Source organism: Sus scrofa, chromosome 12 (assembly GCF_000003025.6).
Source record: "Sus scrofa isolate TJ Tabasco breed Duroc chromosome 12, Sscrofa11.1, whole genome shotgun sequence".
Lineage (NCBI taxonomy): Eukaryota > Metazoa > Chordata > Mammalia > Artiodactyla > Suidae > Sus > Sus scrofa.
Window position 1 is genome coordinate 40,517,877 of NC_010454.4, and position 18,376 is coordinate 40,536,252.

Below are 18,376 nucleotides of genomic sequence, written 5' to 3' on the forward strand. Positions count from 1 at the left end.
CCCCAGTCAAGCAACACCACCCAGAGTCCCCCAGTGGCCTGAGGGGTGGGTTAAGGGGACCCAGCCCTTGGCAGCTGGGCTCCCTGGGGGTCCCTAGGTCTGCCGTGGGTGGCAGTTTGGGACAGAGACACTGCTGCTCTCCATTCAACCAGCAGCTCTGCTTTGATCTGCATTATATATCATCTGGATTCTATATGAGTTACCTGTTTCCTATAATGTATTATATTATGTATATTGCGTATTTCTCTGGCCAAAAAAAGGAGATAATCAATGATTGAACGCAATCCTATCACATCTCAGAAAGGAAATCTGAGGCCCAGAGGGGGAAGGGACTTGCTTAAGGCCACACCACCACTGCAGAGGGGAGGTTGCTAAGATCAAGGTTTCTGGCCCCATCTCAGCGTCCAGTGGCCGGGAGATGGTGGCGCACACGGGCAGGCGGTAAGGAGGGGGCTGGATGGAAGGGTGAGCCAGGCCAGGGTCCCCCAGGAAGCGCTCTCCTCCCACCTCTGGCCTCTGCTCCCCAAGAGGGGCCCTTCTCGAGTTCACACCGAAAAGGGGTCAGGAGGTCCTGATGGTGACCAGGGGCGGAGGCTGGGCTCATGTCCATGGGGTCCCTTTGGCTGGATGCCCTACTCCACGGAGAACCAGGCCCATATGGGGGGGGGCCTCTGGTCACAGAAGCACCTCCGAGGGGCCAAATCTATAGAAAGACGCATGTCCACTCAGCATCTGGAACACAGCAGGTGCGGAGAAAAGCTTTGTAGAATGAATCAGTGAATGAATGAACGAAGCAAGGAAACAGATCCCAGGCTAGGCGTCAGGACCCAGATGTCTAATCCAGGGTGAAGGAAGTGAGGCTTGGCAAGGGAATTGGTCGAAGAACAAGGAAGTTAGAATCAGAGGGGCTGCTGGGCGCCCGCCCCCCTGCCCCTCCCCCAGCAGCCCTGCCCAGAGAGAACCCCCCCACCCCCACGACCCATCGACGGGGCAGGGGCGGCCTCTCGTGGGGAAGCCCCTAGTCTGATGGGAGAGGCATCTCTTCTCTGGAGGAGCCCCGGAGCGGAGGGGGAGGCCCCGCCGTCTCCCTCCCTGGTGGGCGCCCGGGAAAGGACACGGGAGGGCTGCCCCGAGGAGCTCCCTGTCTCGGGGGGGATGCACTTGGCTTGGGCAGCCTCTAGTCTGAGGGAGGAGGCAGGGCTGGGTCTCGGAGGCCATGCACCCCTTGCTGCATTTGGAGCAGCAGGGCCATGCTGCGTCTGGGTGCCCTGCAGAAAGGAGCTGGGAGCTGCAGTCAGGCAGGAAGAGAGCCATCGACATGCCGGTCAGGCAGCCAGTCGCTGAGTTATTATTATTTCTTTCTTTCTTTTTTTTTTTTTTTTTGAGCTACTTAGAGCAATTTACAGAAATCATTTAGGGGCCGTTTAGGGAGAAGAGAAAAGATGAAGAGTTTTCAAGGCAGGGCCCGGGGATGGTTTTACGCAGATCAGCTTGGCAGGGCTCTGGAGAAAAGGGGATCCGGGTTCTGAAGGGTGTGGGGAGCTGGGGGAGGGCTCTGGTTGGACAAATCTGGCTGGAAGACCCCCAGGCAGCAGCCAGGGACCCAGGAAAAGGGGTGGGTGGGGATGTATGTTGGGCAGAAGGCCAAGACCCAAGAAAAGGAGGGATGCTGACACCGGCGGGTGAGCCAGCCGCTCAGCCTCGGTATCCCCTTTTGTAACAGACACGCCTGCATGAGTGCGCTGAGCACACTGGGGCCAAGCTGGACGGGTGTGACACTTCGTCTATGACACTGGGGCCTGGAGGATGTGCCTTGGGACCTGGAACCACAGACTCAGGCGATCAGGGCCCGGGGGGAGCGGAAGACACAGTCTCCGGAGCCAGAGTCTCCCACTCTGCCTCTGCCTCGTCTGTGAGCCGAGCCAATCGCTTCCTCCCTCTAAGCCTCAGTCTCCTTATCCGCATGATGGGGATCCTGAGGCCGATCTGTGATAAGGTGAGAAAGGGAGCCACTGTGGAACTGCCATTGGCTCCAGGCCCCTGGGTCACTGCGGGGGCACCGAGGGAAAGTTCAAGGTTGAGAACGTGACCTTCTAACACCCTGCCTTCCTGCCTCCCCCACCCCTACCAGAGGGAGAAATCACATTTCGAGGGCTGGGCAAGGACAGAACTGGCCTTCCCTGGGCTGAGATCAGAGGCCCGAACCAAATGCCTGGGGAATGCAGGGTGGAGGGTGTGTGTGTGTGTGTGTGTGTGTGTGTGTACACATATGCATGATGTGGAAGAGCAGGAGTGGGAAGGGAAGGGAACAGAGGAAGATGAAAAAAGGACCAGGCATGCTCTGCTCCCAGCACAGTCCACGCACTGTTTCTTCACCACCTTAACAGCCCTACGAGGAAGGTATTCATATCAGCCCATCTTGCAGATGTAGAAACTGAGCTGCAGGGCAGTAAAGGCATTTTCCCCAGCCCGCAAAGCCAGGACACAGCAGCGGAATGTATGAACAAAGGGAAAGAATAACTATCCCCGCTCTGGTCCATGTCACCCATTTAGTGCCCAGATGTTCACATGTCATGCTCTTTGTGATGGGATCCTTGGAGATGGAATCTGGTTATTCCCCATAAACACCGTGCTGGTTGGGCTCACCCCCTGAATGTGACCATGGGGAAGCTGAAGATGGGGGGGGGCATGCCCTGACCTATGAACAACCAGCTTCCTTCAGCCATGGGTGGCCAGGATGCTTCCCAACCTCCAATACCCTTGTGTAAAACTTCAGAAGACAAGAGCAAGGCCATGGCCTGGGAGCCAACCCACCGCCTGGGTCTCAGGTTCAGCTCTGCCGCGCTGTGTGTGCTGAGCTAAGATCATTGCCCTCTCTGGACCTTAGTCTCGCCATCTTTCAAATAGGGGCGGTGCCAGGAATGAGAGGGGCCTGAAGCTCTCATCTCCCTCCCTTGACTTCAAGCATCTCCCCTGGAGCGGCCCCTCTGTGCTCCACTCTAGAGGGGACTTCAGAGCGTGAACCAGCTCTCAGTGCATTGAACAAGTGCTGGTGGAAGGCCAGCTGCATGCAGGGTGCCAGACAAGGAGGCTCACACACGCTCTCCTGCCCTTGGCCAGGACTTCAGCAAGGGAGGTGTACTGATAGCATCTCTGTCCATCCAGCCTCTGGGCCATGCCAGGTACTCTACATGCATCGGCTCCTTGAATCCCCACCATGTGAGATGCAGGCGCTGTTTGTTATCAACCCATTTTACAGATAAGAAACCTGAGGCTTAAGGAACAGAAATGACTCCCTCCAGGTGGGTGGCAGAGCAGAGGTTCCCTCGCTGCCTTGCCATACCCTCTCCACTGCAGTAGGGAGTGGACGAAGGTCACTCCATGTGGCTGCTGGAACCCCGTGCACCCATTCACAGAGATTTGGGCAGTGGTGGCCCCCCCTCCGAAATCCAGGTGAGCTGGTCTCGGCTTGTCTTCACCTCTGCCCCCTGCACGGAAATTGTCTATATCCTCAATCCACATCGGCTGGGAACCGTATCTTCCTGCCACGTGACCGGCATTTGTCACAGCGCTTGGCATGGAGCATATGTTCAAACAGCCACACTGAGTCAACCCGTAGCTACTTTTTACTGAGCACTTACTACAAGCCGGACCCTGCACCAAGCACATTCCAGGCATTAATAATTTATTCAGTCCCATAACAACTTTGCGAGGAAGGTACTCAAAGCAACCCACCTAAGAGATGTTGAAAATGAGCTACGGGGCAGCGAGGTCACGTTCCCAAGCCCGCAAACCTAGGATATGGCAGCTGAGTGGGTGAGTGAAGGCAGGCGGAAGGGGAAAGAATAAACATTCCCCCTCCCGCCCCTGTCACCTGTTTAGCGCCAGGATGTCTCTTCCCCGTGGCTCCCTGGGTGGAAAGGGGGAGAGGAGGGGAAGGAGCAATCTTTCCATTCATTCATTCCGCACAATAGGTACGGAGCATATCTTCTCAGGCGAGGCACCATCCAGGTGTTGGGAATGCAGCTGTGAATAGAACAGATGTGGCCGCTCCGGGGGGCTTCCATTTCGAGGGGGTGGGTGTCAGTTTAGAACAAGCAGACACATTATACTGTATGTGGGGGGAGGGAAAGGGGGCAGGGTCGGGGCAGAGTCAGGGGCGGGCAGGGCTGTTTTGAGGGGGGGATGGCGGGGGAGGGCCACTCTAAGATGCATTTGAGGGGGGACCTGAAACGGAGGTGGATGGTCGGCGAGTCATGCTTATGTGGGGGGGGACAAGGTCAGGCAGAGGGGCAGTGAGGACCTGAGGCTCCCTGCCTGGCACGTGTCACAAAAAGGACAGTGTGGCCCGGCTGAGCAGGTGCGAGGAAAGATATGGTCAGAGAGGTGTGCCTGGGAAGAGGGACAATCACACGGCCTTGTCAGCCCCTGGAGGACCCTGGTGGTCACTCTCCGTGAGCTCAAGGGTTCTGAGCAGAAGGGTGACTCCCTGGGACTTGGCGGTTTTACAGCATCTCTGGCAGAGCGGGGAGGAGGGTGGCCCCTGGGAGGAGCTGGAAGCTGCTGTCTGCATGCATGGGAGGCCCCATGGCCAGCATGACCCATGTGAGGCTGGGGACGTGCCAAGCGGGCTCCAGGCTGGGCAGGGAGAAGGGCTGCAGAGAGTCCCTGGGGCTCAGTGGCCTCCAGAGCACGGACTCCAGGGCCCTGAAAATACCTCCGCGGGGAGATTGTCGAAGGGCCCATGAGGAGCACCCCACCCTGCACTGTCCAGGATGGTGGCCACTCGCCACACGGGGCTCTTGAACAACTGAAATGGGGCCAGTTGGCGCTGCGATGTGTGGCTGAGAGTGTAAAATGCACTGGAGATTTTGAAGATGTAACACAAAAGGAGAAAAGAGAATGTAACAAGTCTCGTCAATGACACACTGATTACGTGTTAAAATGATCACCTTTTTATTTATTTATTTGCTTGTGCTTTTAAATTACTATTATTATTATTTGTCTTTTTAGGGCTGCACCTGCAGCATATGGAGGTTCCCAGGCTAGGGGTCTAATCGGAGCTGTAGCCGCCATTCTGCAACAGAGCCACAGCAACGCGGGATCTGAGCCGCGTCTGCAACCTACACCACAGCTCACGGCAATGCCGGGTCCTTAACCCCCGGAGTGAGGCCAGGGATCAAACCCGCAGCCTCATGGTTCCTATCGGATTCGTTTCCGCTGCACCACGATGGGAACTCCTTAAATTATTTTTTAAATTAAAGTACAGTTGATTGACAATGTTGCGCCAATTTCGGCCGCACAGCAGTCACCTAGCCGTCCATATCCTTGCCCAGCCCCCAACACCCCTGCAGGACAGGAGTGCCTCTCTTCCTATTGTTTGCTGATGAGGAATCTGAGACAAAAGCAGGAGCAGTCAGCTCTGGGACCATGGCCTCCAGAAGCTTTCAGGCTGCAGGATGCCCTGGAACAAGCCTTTCAGAGCTGGCCGGGCTTGGTTAAAAACTCCCTATAACCCTCGACCTGCTTCCTGGCACTGGCCCAGGCTGCCTGCCCTGACGGTGTCCAGGGCGCCTTTATGCCCCCCTTGGGGGCTGCCGTGGAGGAGATGCAAATACGGAGAAGCTGCGGCCTCGAGGGCCAGGTACCACCCCACGTGGCGTGCTGTCCCAGGAATTCCCTCTCCAATCGGGCTGGAGAAGCCCTGAGAAGCGGGGGTGATGCTTGAGGCTGCTTTCCCGGGAAGGAGCAGAGGGAAGCAGGGAGGGAGGGAGAGGGGTGGGCAGCTGGCCACTGCTGTTTTTAAAACAAGCAGCCTGTTGCTAGGAGGTATCAAGGGTAGAAAAAAATTAAAGACCCCAAACAAAACGAAACCAGAAAAACCCAACCACCGGAAGACAACTCTCCGGGAACTCTCTGGCACTGTTTTAAACATGCTTCTGGGCAACAAGCACCAGCTCCAGGCACGAAAGAAAGGAAACAAACCCTCTGACTCTGTTTCCTGAGCCCTCCAGCGGGGACCCAGCTTCTCTGTTCTGGGCAGTTTCACACACATGGGTGTCTTATCTGTGCAGCAGCCCCGCGGAGGGAGGTGATGCTATTATACCCATTCTGCAGGTGGGGAAGCTGAGGCTCAGGGAGACGAGGCAGGCCAGGCTCTGAGTCACCTAGCTACATGGCAGCAGGCCTGGGATTCCAACCTATATTTGGTTTTGTGTGACTCGAAAACCCAAAAGAGTCTGATGTGGCTGGTCTCTTCCGAGGAGTTCCTGGAGCTGCCAGGAGGACAGATGAGGAGGGAGGCTGGGCCTCTATTAAAAACGGTGAGGGAGGCCCCATCTGCCTCAGCTCTCCCACTGCACCACCGATGGGAAAATTAAGGCACTCCTGTCCCCACCCAAGGGGGTCAGAACTGGCTGTGAGCCACAGGCAAGTCCCTGCAGGTCTCTGGGCCTTAAAAGCTGCTAAAAGAATAAAACACCTCCAACTACTGTGCCCTGCGAACCCTACGGACTCTGTACTGCCCGTCTGCCATCCAGTCTCACAGAGGCAGAAAGCAAGGCTCCCTGAATGGAAGCCTCCGAGAGCAGGTCACATCTGTTCTGTCCACAGCTGTATGCCCAACACCTGGACCAGCGCCTCGCCCAGAGAAGATGCTCAGTACCTCTTGCCCCCCAGGGAGAGCCAGCAGAAGGAGACATCTGGGCACCATCCCCTCACGGGCAGCTCTTCCCACGCCGGACTCAGAGCTGGTAGGCCAGGGACCATCTTTGCCCTGTGTTTCTGCTTTCCCCAGGGTCTTGGACTCACAGCGGATGCTGACTGACTAGTCTCGAGAGGCTGAATTCTTGAACCTGGTTAAGACCTTCGGAAGAGCGGCACCTCCTCCGGGAAGCCTGCCCTGATGTCTCCAGCACTTAGGACATTTCTCCTCTCACCACACTGTATCCCTTCCAACCTGTCTAAGGCAGAATGTGATCGCACGCTGTGCAGAGCTGGCTCATCAGCTCCAGACACCCCCTTCAAGCTCCCCCTGGACGGGCCCTTGGGCTCTCCCTTCGCAGTCCTACCACAGTGCCTGGCATGTGTGTACACGATTAATAACGATCACATTGAGAACTCTCCCTTTTAGACACTTACTCTGGGATCGGTACTATTCTAAATACTTGACTCGGAGCAATGATTCATTTCATGGTCGCAACAGCCCTCTATGTTGGATATTTTGATAATCATTTGCAGATGAGGAAACAGGCACTGCGGTAAAGTAACTTGCCCAGAAATCACAAGCAGATGGACAGAGCCAGGCGATTTGGTCTTAGAGCTGAAAGCAGGGGAGAAGCGAGACCGAGGAGGAGAGCTGAGAGCCTCAGGACCAAGCTGAAACCCAACAGAGTCAAAGGCAGACGCCAAGGGAACGGCCCTGGGGCCCAGTACAGAGCGTGTCCCGTAGTAGGTACTCAGTTAATAGAAGTTACGAAAATACCTAGAGAGTTCAGGAGCTGCTCAGACCCAGGTGGGTGGGTGGGTGGCTGGGGCAACAGCCAAGCAGGGAGCCCCCGCCTCTGCACCGTGCCAGCCCCACCCCCGGCCCTGCTGCTCACCCCACCACCTCCCCCAGCTCCAGCCTCCTTTCCCCGGCATCTCAGACCTCTCATGCACGGGGCTGGCGGCTGGCAGTTTTTCTCCTGCCGAGAACAGCCACAGAAAATTGAGATCATTTCTCTGCTGTGTTGGCAGCTGAGAAAATGGCAGTTTTTCCTATTTCCAATCCAAGAGTTCCTTCCTATTGGATGACAGCCCCACATGCCCATCTGCCCCCAGGAGGGACAGGGCAGGGGAGAGTGTGGGTCACCCCGGGGCAGGTCACCTCGTTAGCTAAGAGGTGTGGGCTGCAGTGCTCATATGGTGGCAGGGGACTGGGGGTGTCGGGGGCTGGTGGTGGGAGGGGGGGTTCCATCAGTTGAGCACCTGTAGACATAAAACTGGGACAGGTAGAGAGGTCAAAGCCACAGAGTCGCTGTGGGACTTCTCAGAGTCATGGGCAGACTGGGTTGAGCCGCAGCCCCATTTTACAGAGGGGAGGCCTGAGCCCACAGGGGTGGCCACACAGCTCATTTGGGTGGGCGGGTCTGGAAGCCAGCTTTGCAAATCCTTAGGTGGTTTCTGCAGCAGCCTGGCCCCTGCACACCCTGGTCCTGCCTCCAGGGGGGTGGCTGAGGGGTGGCAGGAAAGACAGCCACAGCCAGGGTTGTGAGGGAGCAAGAGGCTAAAGAGAGCAGAGCAAGGTCCCCTCTGTGGCCCCGGAGATGGGGTCCCCACCCCTATAGGTCTGGAGCTCTGCAAGCCGCAGCCGCCATCAGATCAGGTTGCTCCTGCTCCACATCCTGCTGTGGCTCCCCATGTCTTAGCTCATCAGTTAATCTTCTTTCAAGGGCCTCCCTTCCCTTCATCTCCCCTCATCCTCCCCAGCTGGCCCTGTGCTCCAGCCCTTCTGGCCTCCTTGCTGTCTTGAATGGTCAAGTTCATCCTCGCCCTAGGACTGGTCCCTCTGTGATACCTGGATATTCGCTAAGTTTGCTCTCTCCCTTCCTTCGCGAATGACACAGAATCAAGTGATCGTTCATTTGAATACTGCACAACCCCTCCCAACACACACACACACACACACTCACACACACACATACACACACACGAGCTGGCCTTCCCAATTCCCATACTCATCTTTTTTCTTATTTTCTTAGCACCTGTTGTCGTCTCACATATCATATAATTTACTTACTATGTGTATTTATTATTTACTGTCTACCTTCCTCCCACCTCCAGCCCCACAAAAATAAAGGCTCCACCATTGCAGGGCTGTTTGCTATATTCACAGATTCAGACCAAGCGCCCAGAACAGTGCCCGGGGCACAGTAGGTGCTAACAGAATACTCGCTGAGTGACAGGGAAGGGCTCTCCGTGTTGCCGTGTGTGCACCAGTGTACACTTGCCCACTCCTCCGACACATCCTTAAATGCCTACTGTCTCACAGATATCCCGACACACCCCAGGAATACTGCGGCAGGGAAGAGGGCGCACACCCTCTGGGTCCATTCAATTCCATGCCAGCAGGGAGGCCAGGCAGCGCAGTCTGGTGGGTCTTTGCTCATCTCAGAATCGGGGCAGGGGTGTGGGGGGTCTTCTAGGAGGAAGCGTGGCTATACTGGGGCCTGAGTAGGAGATGAGGTGGAAGCGTGTCCTGGTCAGAGGGAACAGTGTGTACAGGGGCTCTGACGTGGAAAAGAATGGGAACTCATTCAAGGACTGGGAGAAGCCTAGGGGGCAAGGGAGTGAGGAGCACAGGATGAGACCGGGGAGCTGCGTGGGGCCGGATGGCTGGGCCTCGCTCAAGCACAAGGGCCTTGGCTAGCGGTCCTGGTCTGTGCTTGTTCCCCGTATGCATGAGACAGAGGTATACGGCAGCGCTCGGGGGCAGAACCAGACCTGGAGAGCTGGTGCGGCCAGGACTCCCGCTGAGCCTCCGCTTTGCCCTCTGCAAAATGGGATCCCGCTTTCTGCCCTTCCCATCAGCTGCTGGGAGAGTCAAAAGAGATCATGTATCTACACTCCAAAGACGTGCTGAGACCCTTGAGTGGATCTCTGAGCGCCCACGGCTGTGTGTGTGCGCATCTGAGCGACCGCACTGCCAGCTCCCACCGACCCCATTCTCCCGCTGTGACAGGTCTGCTGCATCATCCACAGCAGGCTGCCAGAAATATACTCGCTCCTGGCCCTGAGCCAGGCTCCCCACCAGCCTTGGAGGCTGGGGGAAGGAGCAGGGAAGCCTGCAAGGTGGGGTCCTACAACCTCTGGGCCGAGGGGGTCATCGTGTCTCCCACGGGGGGGCCCCTCAACCTGCAAGAGGGCAAAGGCCACCTCGGAGGGCTGGTGCTGCACCTCCCCATCGGACTGGGGCCTCTCTGAAGATGAGACCATCTGCCTTGTCATAGCGGGAGCTCCCCGAGGGCTGGAACCATTTTCCCTCTCGCCCTTCCTCCGCCTCAGTAAAGCGCAGAGGTTGCCACTCAGTGTAACCCTGGCTGATTCTGTTTAAGGGTTGACCATTTCTGGGGCCGTGTCCCTGGGGAGGGGTCCTGGCTGCCTGTGTCTCCCTCCCAGGGTCAGAGGCCTGGCCCTGTAGGGTCTGATGCTGTTCAGAGCTGGATCCCCGGATGGAGATGCCTCTGAGGGACCCGGAGCATCCTGAGCATCGTCTGTTGCTCCGGGTGGTCCTCACTGTCCCGCTCTGAGGATCCTGAGAGATGGGCCCAGGAAATGGAGAGAAGCTGAGAAATTTCTCCAGCAAGCACAGCACCCGCTGCCTTTTGGTGTGAAACGAACAGGAAGTTGTTCGAGAGAAGAGAGTCACCAGGTGCCCACCCTCATGGGCCAAAAAGATGCGGGTGAGACTGCAGCAGGAAGGACTCAGGTTTGATAAAAAGCAGAACTTTCCAAACAGAGATAATTATGTAGACAATTTAGACAAAAAGGGATTTTCTTCAATTACCTTTTCTACCCTTTTTTGGGCACTGAATTATTCATTCTTGCATTCATTCATTTGCACAACAAACCCTGAATAATCCAGGTAATTGCTTCCATTTTCCACTCTCTCCTGCTGGGTAGCCTGCCAGTCAGAGGGACCTGGGGCAGCAGCAGGATGGGCGGGGAGGATTGGGGGGGGGGGCGGTAGGGGTGGAGGAGTTGCTGAAAGGGGCACACACAGGCCTGGAGGAGATAAGGATTTCTGGACCCCTCAGCCTGTCTCCCAACAGGAGCTTGTCCTTGTCCCTGTTACCCCTGTCCTCACCCTGGCTCAGTGCTTCCCTACCCTCCCCAAGCCCCCTGGGCCTCCAGAGACTGATGGGGTAGCTGGCAGAGCGCTGGCACTCCCTGATACACCGCTCACCCTTGGGCACTGCTGGGGTGTGGCACCACCAGCTGAATTGATGCTAAGGAGGCCCACTTTTCATTTAAAAAGACAGAGCAGGAAAACAGAAAAAAATTTATTTTCAAAAAAAAAAAAAAAAAACCCACAACTGGTTCATTAATCTCTTATTAAAATTCCATGCTGAGCACTGGCGAGGCAGAAGTAAGGAAAACCCTGGGGAGGGAATGGGGGGGCGGTGAGAATCATATCCACTCGTTAGCATCCACTATGGGCCTCCGTGGAGGGAGGCAGGGGTGTGCGTGGAGGGACAGGCGGGGCGGGCAAGAGGTTGCTCCATGGCAGAATAAGTGAGTTGGAAAGGGCTGGGCGGGTATGGCCCCCGACCTCACTTGGCAGAGGAGAAAAACCAGACTTTCCTGTGGCTCCCCAGCAGGTTGATGATAGAGTCAGGATTGGAAGCCCTCTCTGCTGCATCTGGGTGACTCTGATTTCAAACTGCTCTGAATTTCAGAATCGGGGTTCTTTTCTTTTCTTTTCTTTATGGCCACAGGTTCGCCACATGGAGGCTCCCAGGCTAGGGGTTGATTTGGAGCTGCAGCTGCCGGCCTCCACCACAGCCACAGCAGCGTCAGATCCCAGTGGCCATCTGCGGCCTATGCCTCAGCTTGCAGCAACGCCGGATCCTTAACCCACTGAGTGCGACCAGGGATCGAACCCGCAACCTCATGGGTACTAGTTAGGTTCCTAACCCACCGAGCCACGACAGGAACTCCTTGGGGCCTTTTTCTCATCTCCCCAACTGGACTTCAAGCTCACGAAAAGGAGGCAAAGATCAGGTTTTGAACCCCTCTGCGTGCTCTCTGCAGGGCTTGGCAAGGTGTATTAACACTGTTGGTGACTGACTATCTTGCCTGCTTGGGACCCAGGCAAGCTTGAGGCCGAATGTTTATCCTTTGAAGGGATAACAGAAGTGGCAGAATCTCTGCTGAGAGGCCGGCGGGAGCAGACTGCCAATCTAGGCAAGCCCTTTGGGCTCTGGTGCTAGTCCTGGTTCCAGCGGGAACTGGCAGGATGACCTTGGCCAGTCCCTTTCCCTCGCTGAGTGTCCGCTTCCACATCGACAAAAGGGTTGGATGTGGAGGGTCTGAGATCTCTTTCAGTTTCAGCATCGTGGATGGACGTGGCTGTGTGTATAAGGCAGCAAAGAGACTACCCCCTCCCCGTCCCCCTGCCCCGCCCCAAGCTGGAATGGGTGCCTCTCGGGGTCTCAAATTCTGCAGCATCCCGGGCACTCACTACCCATCTCAGGCCGGGGGTCTCTCAGTTTCAGACAGGCTCCCAGTGAGAACACAGGAGATGCCCGGGTCCTGCCCTGGAATTTCAAAGTGGCCTCACCTCCCAAAGCCAAGCACTGAGCTGTCCTCAGAATGGATTCCAGTAAAGCTCATTTTCTGCCACCAAGTTTATAACACATCCCCACCTACTGGTCTTAAACATTAACAAGGCTGTGTTGTGGCGCAGGGTTCCATGTGGTCAGGGGATGGGTGTGTGCGGGAGGGGGCTGCGGGGAGCATCATCCCAAGGCCGCCACCGACCCTGTCCTCCTGCCATGTCCCTCCTGCGTGCCCAAGGAGCCCAGAACCTGGGTACTCAGTGGGGTGGGGAGAACACGGACACAACCCAGAAGAAAAGCCGGACCGGTGACCATATAGGGGAGGACACATGCATTTGAGGTCACGTATCCGGAGCATCACAGGACACTAGATTGCAGGCTACGGAGCTATGTTATAACAGGTCACCCCTGACACGTGTATCCGGTATGTGCCTACTGTGTGTCAAGCACTGGAGAGTGGGGCAAAAACAAAGAAGACGTGGATCCTGCCCTAAAAGCAAGTGTGTGGGAATCAGGAGGGGTGCACCTATAAATATGCCACATATACCCTTCACACACACACACACACACACACACACACACACACACACAGTGCAGTCCCTGAGGAGTGCTAAGAAGACAGTATGAAGGGTCAAGGCAGTACGGGAAAGAGATCAACTACTGCTGTTGGGAGTTGGGAGCTGCTGATGGGAAGCCCAGGGGTAATCTAGGCAGACTCCTTGGAGGAGGTGATGTTTCAGTTGGGCTTTGAAGGCAAGGTAAGGATTTCTGGAAGCAGGGTAATCCAGATGGAGGGGCTGGTGAGTTAAAAAGCAGAAAGGCAGGAAGGCGAGAAGAGTGACATCTGATAAGATGCGTGGAGGATGGAGAGAGGGCAGTACCACAGAAGTGAAGATGCAGACGGAGGTTAGTTCATACAGGGCCTTGGATGCTGGAGGGCCAGAGCGTGTATCTTTGATCCTACTGGCAACGGGGAGCCAGTGAAGGTTACTGATTAGGAAGCTGACATAACCAGTTCTCTAACAGGTTCAACCACCTCCATGCCTCGCTAAACTCCTATCCAAACTAAATATGGAGCAGAAAGCCTCCCCTGAGACCAGATGCAGGGAACCGGCCTTTTCAGATGGTTTCTGGCAGAAGCCTTGAGACAGGGAACAGTGCAGGGGATGCCACCGCCAAGGCCGAGCTGGGTCCTGAAAGGTAGCAGGGCTCCGTTCACACGTGGCATCTGCCTGGCCGTCTGGGCAGAGAGTGAAAAGGGGAGGGATGGGCCAGAGGCCATACTGCTTGGGGAGGGTGGGAAACATGAGGAGGCCGCCCAAGGTCACCCTGCTGGATGGTGCCCAGGTCAGAAACCCAGGCTATTTGGCTCCCAGTCTGGCTGTGTGGTCAAAGCCTCAGTAGCTGGCCAAGCACAAAAAATCTGCAATGGCACCTCCCACCCCAGCATCTTTGAACAGCCCAGAAATCCCAACCAAGAGTTAGCTTGAAATGGGACTGAATCCATGTACCTTTTTCCTGGGAGGGACATGGTTTGGGTGGGGGGTGTTAGGCATTCCTAACCTAGGCAGGAGAAAGCCCCCCCCCCCCCGGGGGGGAGATGGTGTTGGGGGTGGGGGTGGGGAGGAACTTCGGCCTTATCCATCTGGGGGAAGTCCCCAAGCTTTGAGCATCCGCTGATACCCTTCCCTAAGGGAGAGGAGACTGAGGCAGGGAATGGGGATTCAGAGAAGAGACTTAGAAAGGGAGACAGATAATCAGGAAAAGGAAATGCCAGCCCTGTGAGGGCTCCCTGCTCCCCCTCCTCAAATAACTTCCAGGACCAAGAGGGCAGAGAGGAGGCACTGCCATCTAAGGAGAAGAGGAGTCAGATGGCTGGTGCTCCAGGAGAAGCAATGCCAGGACACCAAGGCCCTACCGGGTGACCTGGGTTTCCGGAAGCAGACAGAATTCTGGCCGATGAGGGAGGGGAAAGGATGCTTCGTGCAAGGCGGAAGGCTCAGGAAGGTGGTTCCTGGAAACCTAGTAAGTGTGTCTGAGCTGCCTGGAGGTGGGGCCATGGCTGGGCTTTTGGAGGGGAACTCTGGCAGCAAGGTGCCAAGGGTGGGGGCAGAATCATGCCAAGATTCAGGCCTGAGCTGGGTTTCCTCCTGCTGCACCCCCAAACTCCTGCTTACCAGGTGGGGGTCGCAAGCCTCGCCCCTGCAGCTCCAGTGCGCAGATAACCACCTCCCACCGCCCACCTCCCACCTCCTCCTCACCCTCTCCCCACCCTCAGCCTTGCACAGGGAGCCTGGGATTTGTTTCCCAACAGGGCCCCCCCACCTTCTGATGGGGAAGTGATGGTGGCCTTGCCTGGTGAAATGAAGGCAAAACAGCACCCTTCCAACCCCAGTCACCCCCTCCCCAAAGCCGGAAATAACAATGTACTCGCAGAGGCAAGTCAGCTTGCTCCCCACCCGCCCCTAGACTCAGGACCCCAGATTCCCAGAGCCGGTTCCTTTCCTTCTTTTTTCAACCTTGGGACCTGCGCTTTGGTCAGGGTGACAGAGGCCGCTGGTTAGAGACTTGGGCGTGCTCACGGCCGGCCTGAGCAGGCTTCTAGGGACCGGTCAGATGTAGGCAAAGCTGAGCTAGGCACTTCGGGGATGCTCCACCAACGCGGAAAGCCCGCTTCCCCCTCCAACCTAGGCCCTCTCCAGTCTCTCCAGGCTCAGCCCTCGGGGCGTGGGGCAACCAAGTCCTCCACCCCTTGCTGGTTGGGGAACTGGGTCCCAGCTCTGCTGCTTCCCTGTTGGGAGGGGCCCGAGAGCCTCTCTTCATTCTCCTCTCCCCCTCCCCCAGCTCTCTCCCTTCCCCCTCGGTCAGCGCCCCTAGCCTCCTGGAGCGCCTCCAGCTTGCGGAAGGCCCGCTGCAGCCTCCTCCGCTCGAATCTGAGTTCCCACTCTGGGGGGCCGTGCCGAGACCCTCGGTCCCCCACCCGTATCGCTGCTGTCCCACTGCCAAAGCGCGCCAACCCCGGCTCCTCCCTCTCCCGCCCCCTATACCGCGGAGCCCCGGGCGAGCCTGGGGAGCAGACGCAACAGATTGCAGAACGCGAGAGCGCGGAGCCCGCTCCCTCCGCCCGCCGCCCGCCGCCCCGGCCTGCGCCGCTGCCCAGACCCCCGCCCTCTGGCTCTGCTAAGCCGGCCATTTAGATGCAGCTCACAGGACGCCGGGCGGGCGAGTCGCCGCGGCTCCCTGGGCCCCGATCAGTCCACTTCCCTTCTCCCGGATCGCCGCAGGAAGCGAGGCGGCTGGCGGCGTGGCCCCGCACCGGCTAGTGCGCCGGGGGTGGGGGAAGACACGATCCCCGCGGACCCCAGAAGCCCTTAGCCGGGTCGGCTCGGGGATTGGGAGTGTCAGGAGGGGCGACCAGGACGCGATCGAGCAGATCCCTGGGGTCCCTTTAGATTTCCGTGGGTGGACACGCCCCCAGACTCCTGGGTTTGGACCCTTCTTTCTAACCCGGAGAGGGTTTGAGTGACACCCCCCCCCCCCCGCTCTTTTCCGGCGCCGGGTTTGGTCCCCTGGGCGGGGCTCGCAGCCTCCGCTCCCGCCGAAGAGCTTGCGGGCTGGAGGTAACTCGAGCTGCACCCTAGATGCCAAGCTGGGAGCGGCGCAGGAGGAGGGGGTTCGCCTTCTCCTGGCTCCTTTCTACCCCCTCCAGCGGCGCCCGCCGCGTCTGCGCTCGCGAGTCCGCGCCGCGACACTTACCGTGGGCGAGCAGCGCCGAGAGGCAGAGCAGGGCGGCGCCGCCGCGGCCCGACATCCCTGGGGCCATGGCCGAGGCGGGAGCCGGAGGGGGCCGAGGGGGCAACAGTCGACGGCGACCTGGCCCCAGTCTGGGCTTGGTCACATCCAACTTAGGGTGGCCGTGGCGCCCGGCTGTCTCTGCTGAGGCTCTTGGGGCCAGGGAGTGCGATTCGGGGACACTTTGAGGGGAGGGGGCGTCCCAGGCGCCGCCGGCTACACCCTCGGAACTGGTGGGGGCGCAGCTCGGGGCGGGAGGAGCCTCCACCTCCCCCGGCTGGTGCCCCCTGCAGGATCTGTGCGGTGAGGGGGGAGCCGCACGTGCGGTCCCGGAGCCGGGTAGCCACCGGCGTCTCTCCCGCTGCCTAGAGCCAAGTGTCGGTTTCTCTGGCCCCGCAACCCAGCTCGAATCCAAACTCGCTCGAGGGTGCAGCTTTCCAACGCAAGCCCCAATTTCTTCGGTTTCGGTAATAACCCCACATGGATAGCGCGGCTTCCTTCTTCCAAGCGCCCTGCAGCAGCTCCAGCATGAAAATCCCAGGTTAGGTGCAAACGAAAGAGAAAAAGAAAATCCAGGCAACTTTAATCCGTCTGTAGAAGGAAAAGTTTCCGTGCAGTGCTGAGATTGGCGACGCGGGTCGCCACCACCGTAGGCAACGCCCGGACAGAACACCCGAGGTGGGCAGCCAGAGGCTCGTCCCCTCGCGGAGCTCGCTGCTGGGTTCCAGCGCGCTCCCTCCAGTCTCGACCAGGGCCCGGGTTCCACACAGGCAGGCTCAGCGCCGCCTGCCCGGGCAGCGGCTCCGCGGCTGGGGGGAGGGTGGCGCGGCCGCAACTGGCTGCCCCATGGATGGGGTTTGGAGAAGCGAGGGAGCGCGAAAGCCGGTTGCTGCGCCTGACCCCAGACCTTCCTGTCCCGGGCGCTGACACCAGCCTCCCAGCCGGGAGCGTAGTAGGATGGAGAGAGGCTTGGCCAGCCCGCGGCAGCCCGGGCCGACCCCCTCTCCTCCCAGGTCTCGCTGTCTCAGCGGAGGGGCGCGCTGTTCCTCCTCGTTCCTCACCTTCCCCGGGGGGACCTGCACAAACCTTGAACTTTTCCGGGGTTCAGAGTCTCCGACGTCTCCTTCTTCTCCCGCCCTGCCCCCGGATTCCCGATGTCTCGGTGCAGCCAGGCATCCGCGCTCTCTCTCTCTCTCTCTCCCCGAGTCAGTTTGGGTGAGCGGAGCGCCGCGCCAGCCCGGGCTGCGGCCGGCTAGACCCGGGCGCCACGCCAGGGGCCGGGGCACCCGGCGCCCGCGCAGCCCACGGCCAGGGAGGCGGCAGCTGGTGCCTACGGGGCCGAGCGGAGAGGAGGTGCCGGCAGGGGAGCCGGCTCCCCATGGACGAGTGTGGGGGGAGAAGAATCAAGGAGCAAAAAGGAAGAGGAGGTGGGGGGAGCCACAGTTGCACGAAGCAGCCGCCGCCGCTGCCGCCTCCTCGGCGATCGCGGCGGCTGCTCCGCCGTAAATGACTCGAGAGAGACACACACACTCGCGCTCGCCCGCCCTCCTCCCCCGTCCGGGATTCAGCGCCCACCCCGGCAGAAGCGGGCGCCGAGCCTGGCGCGCTCGCTCCCTTCCCCTCCCCTCCCAGATTCCCCGTGGTCACGTGGCCCCGGAGCGCGCGGCCCACGACTCGCGCGCCACGGAGACCCCCGCCCCCCGCCCAGCTCCCCCTCCCCTGTCCACGTGTCCATTCCGCATTCCCAACCTGGGGGCGCGCGCGGCTCCTTAATGAGACTTGGGCAGGGGCCGACCTCGCGATTCCGCTAGCCCCTCTTTTCTGTTTTATTTTTCTTCCCCAGTGCAGGCTAGCGCCGGGGCCTGAGAGGGGCCGGCCGGCTGCGGCGGCTGTATTTCCCCCGGTAGACGCCACCGCAGCCGACGCTGTCCCTTTTCAAAGGATGCCCGCTCCCCGCCGGGCACCAGAGATGTTTTACAGCCGCTCGGCCAGAGGCGCGGGAAGAGGGTACCCTATCCCCATCCCCAGAGTCTGCGTGGGGCTCTCCGGGGCCCTGGGTGGGAATCAGCTGAGCTGCCTCAACCAGGCCCGCTCGGGCGGAGCCGGAGCTCGCCGGCTCAGCTTCGTTTGGGGAAGGGTCCGGGGAGCAGCTCCGGGAAAAACCTTCCGCGGCTGGCGGTGGAGGGAGCGGAGAGGAGGGGCCGTGCCTTCCTGCAACTTGTTTTGCAAACCTTTAAAGGGACATGGGGCGGGGGTGGGGAACT

The 18,376-nt window shown here is 58.8% G+C and overlaps 1 protein-coding gene across 1 annotated transcript in view; it reads right to left on the reverse strand.

The window, feature by feature from the left end:
• TMEM132E (transmembrane protein 132E) overlaps positions 1–17,128 on the reverse strand; it is a 54,470-nt gene extending 37,342 nt beyond the window's left edge. The window contains 1 exon segment of the mRNA XM_021067437.1: positions 16,077–17,128. Coding sequence (XP_020923096.1) covers positions 16,077–16,143 — 67 coding nt within the window. The 5' untranslated portion in view covers positions 16,144–17,128.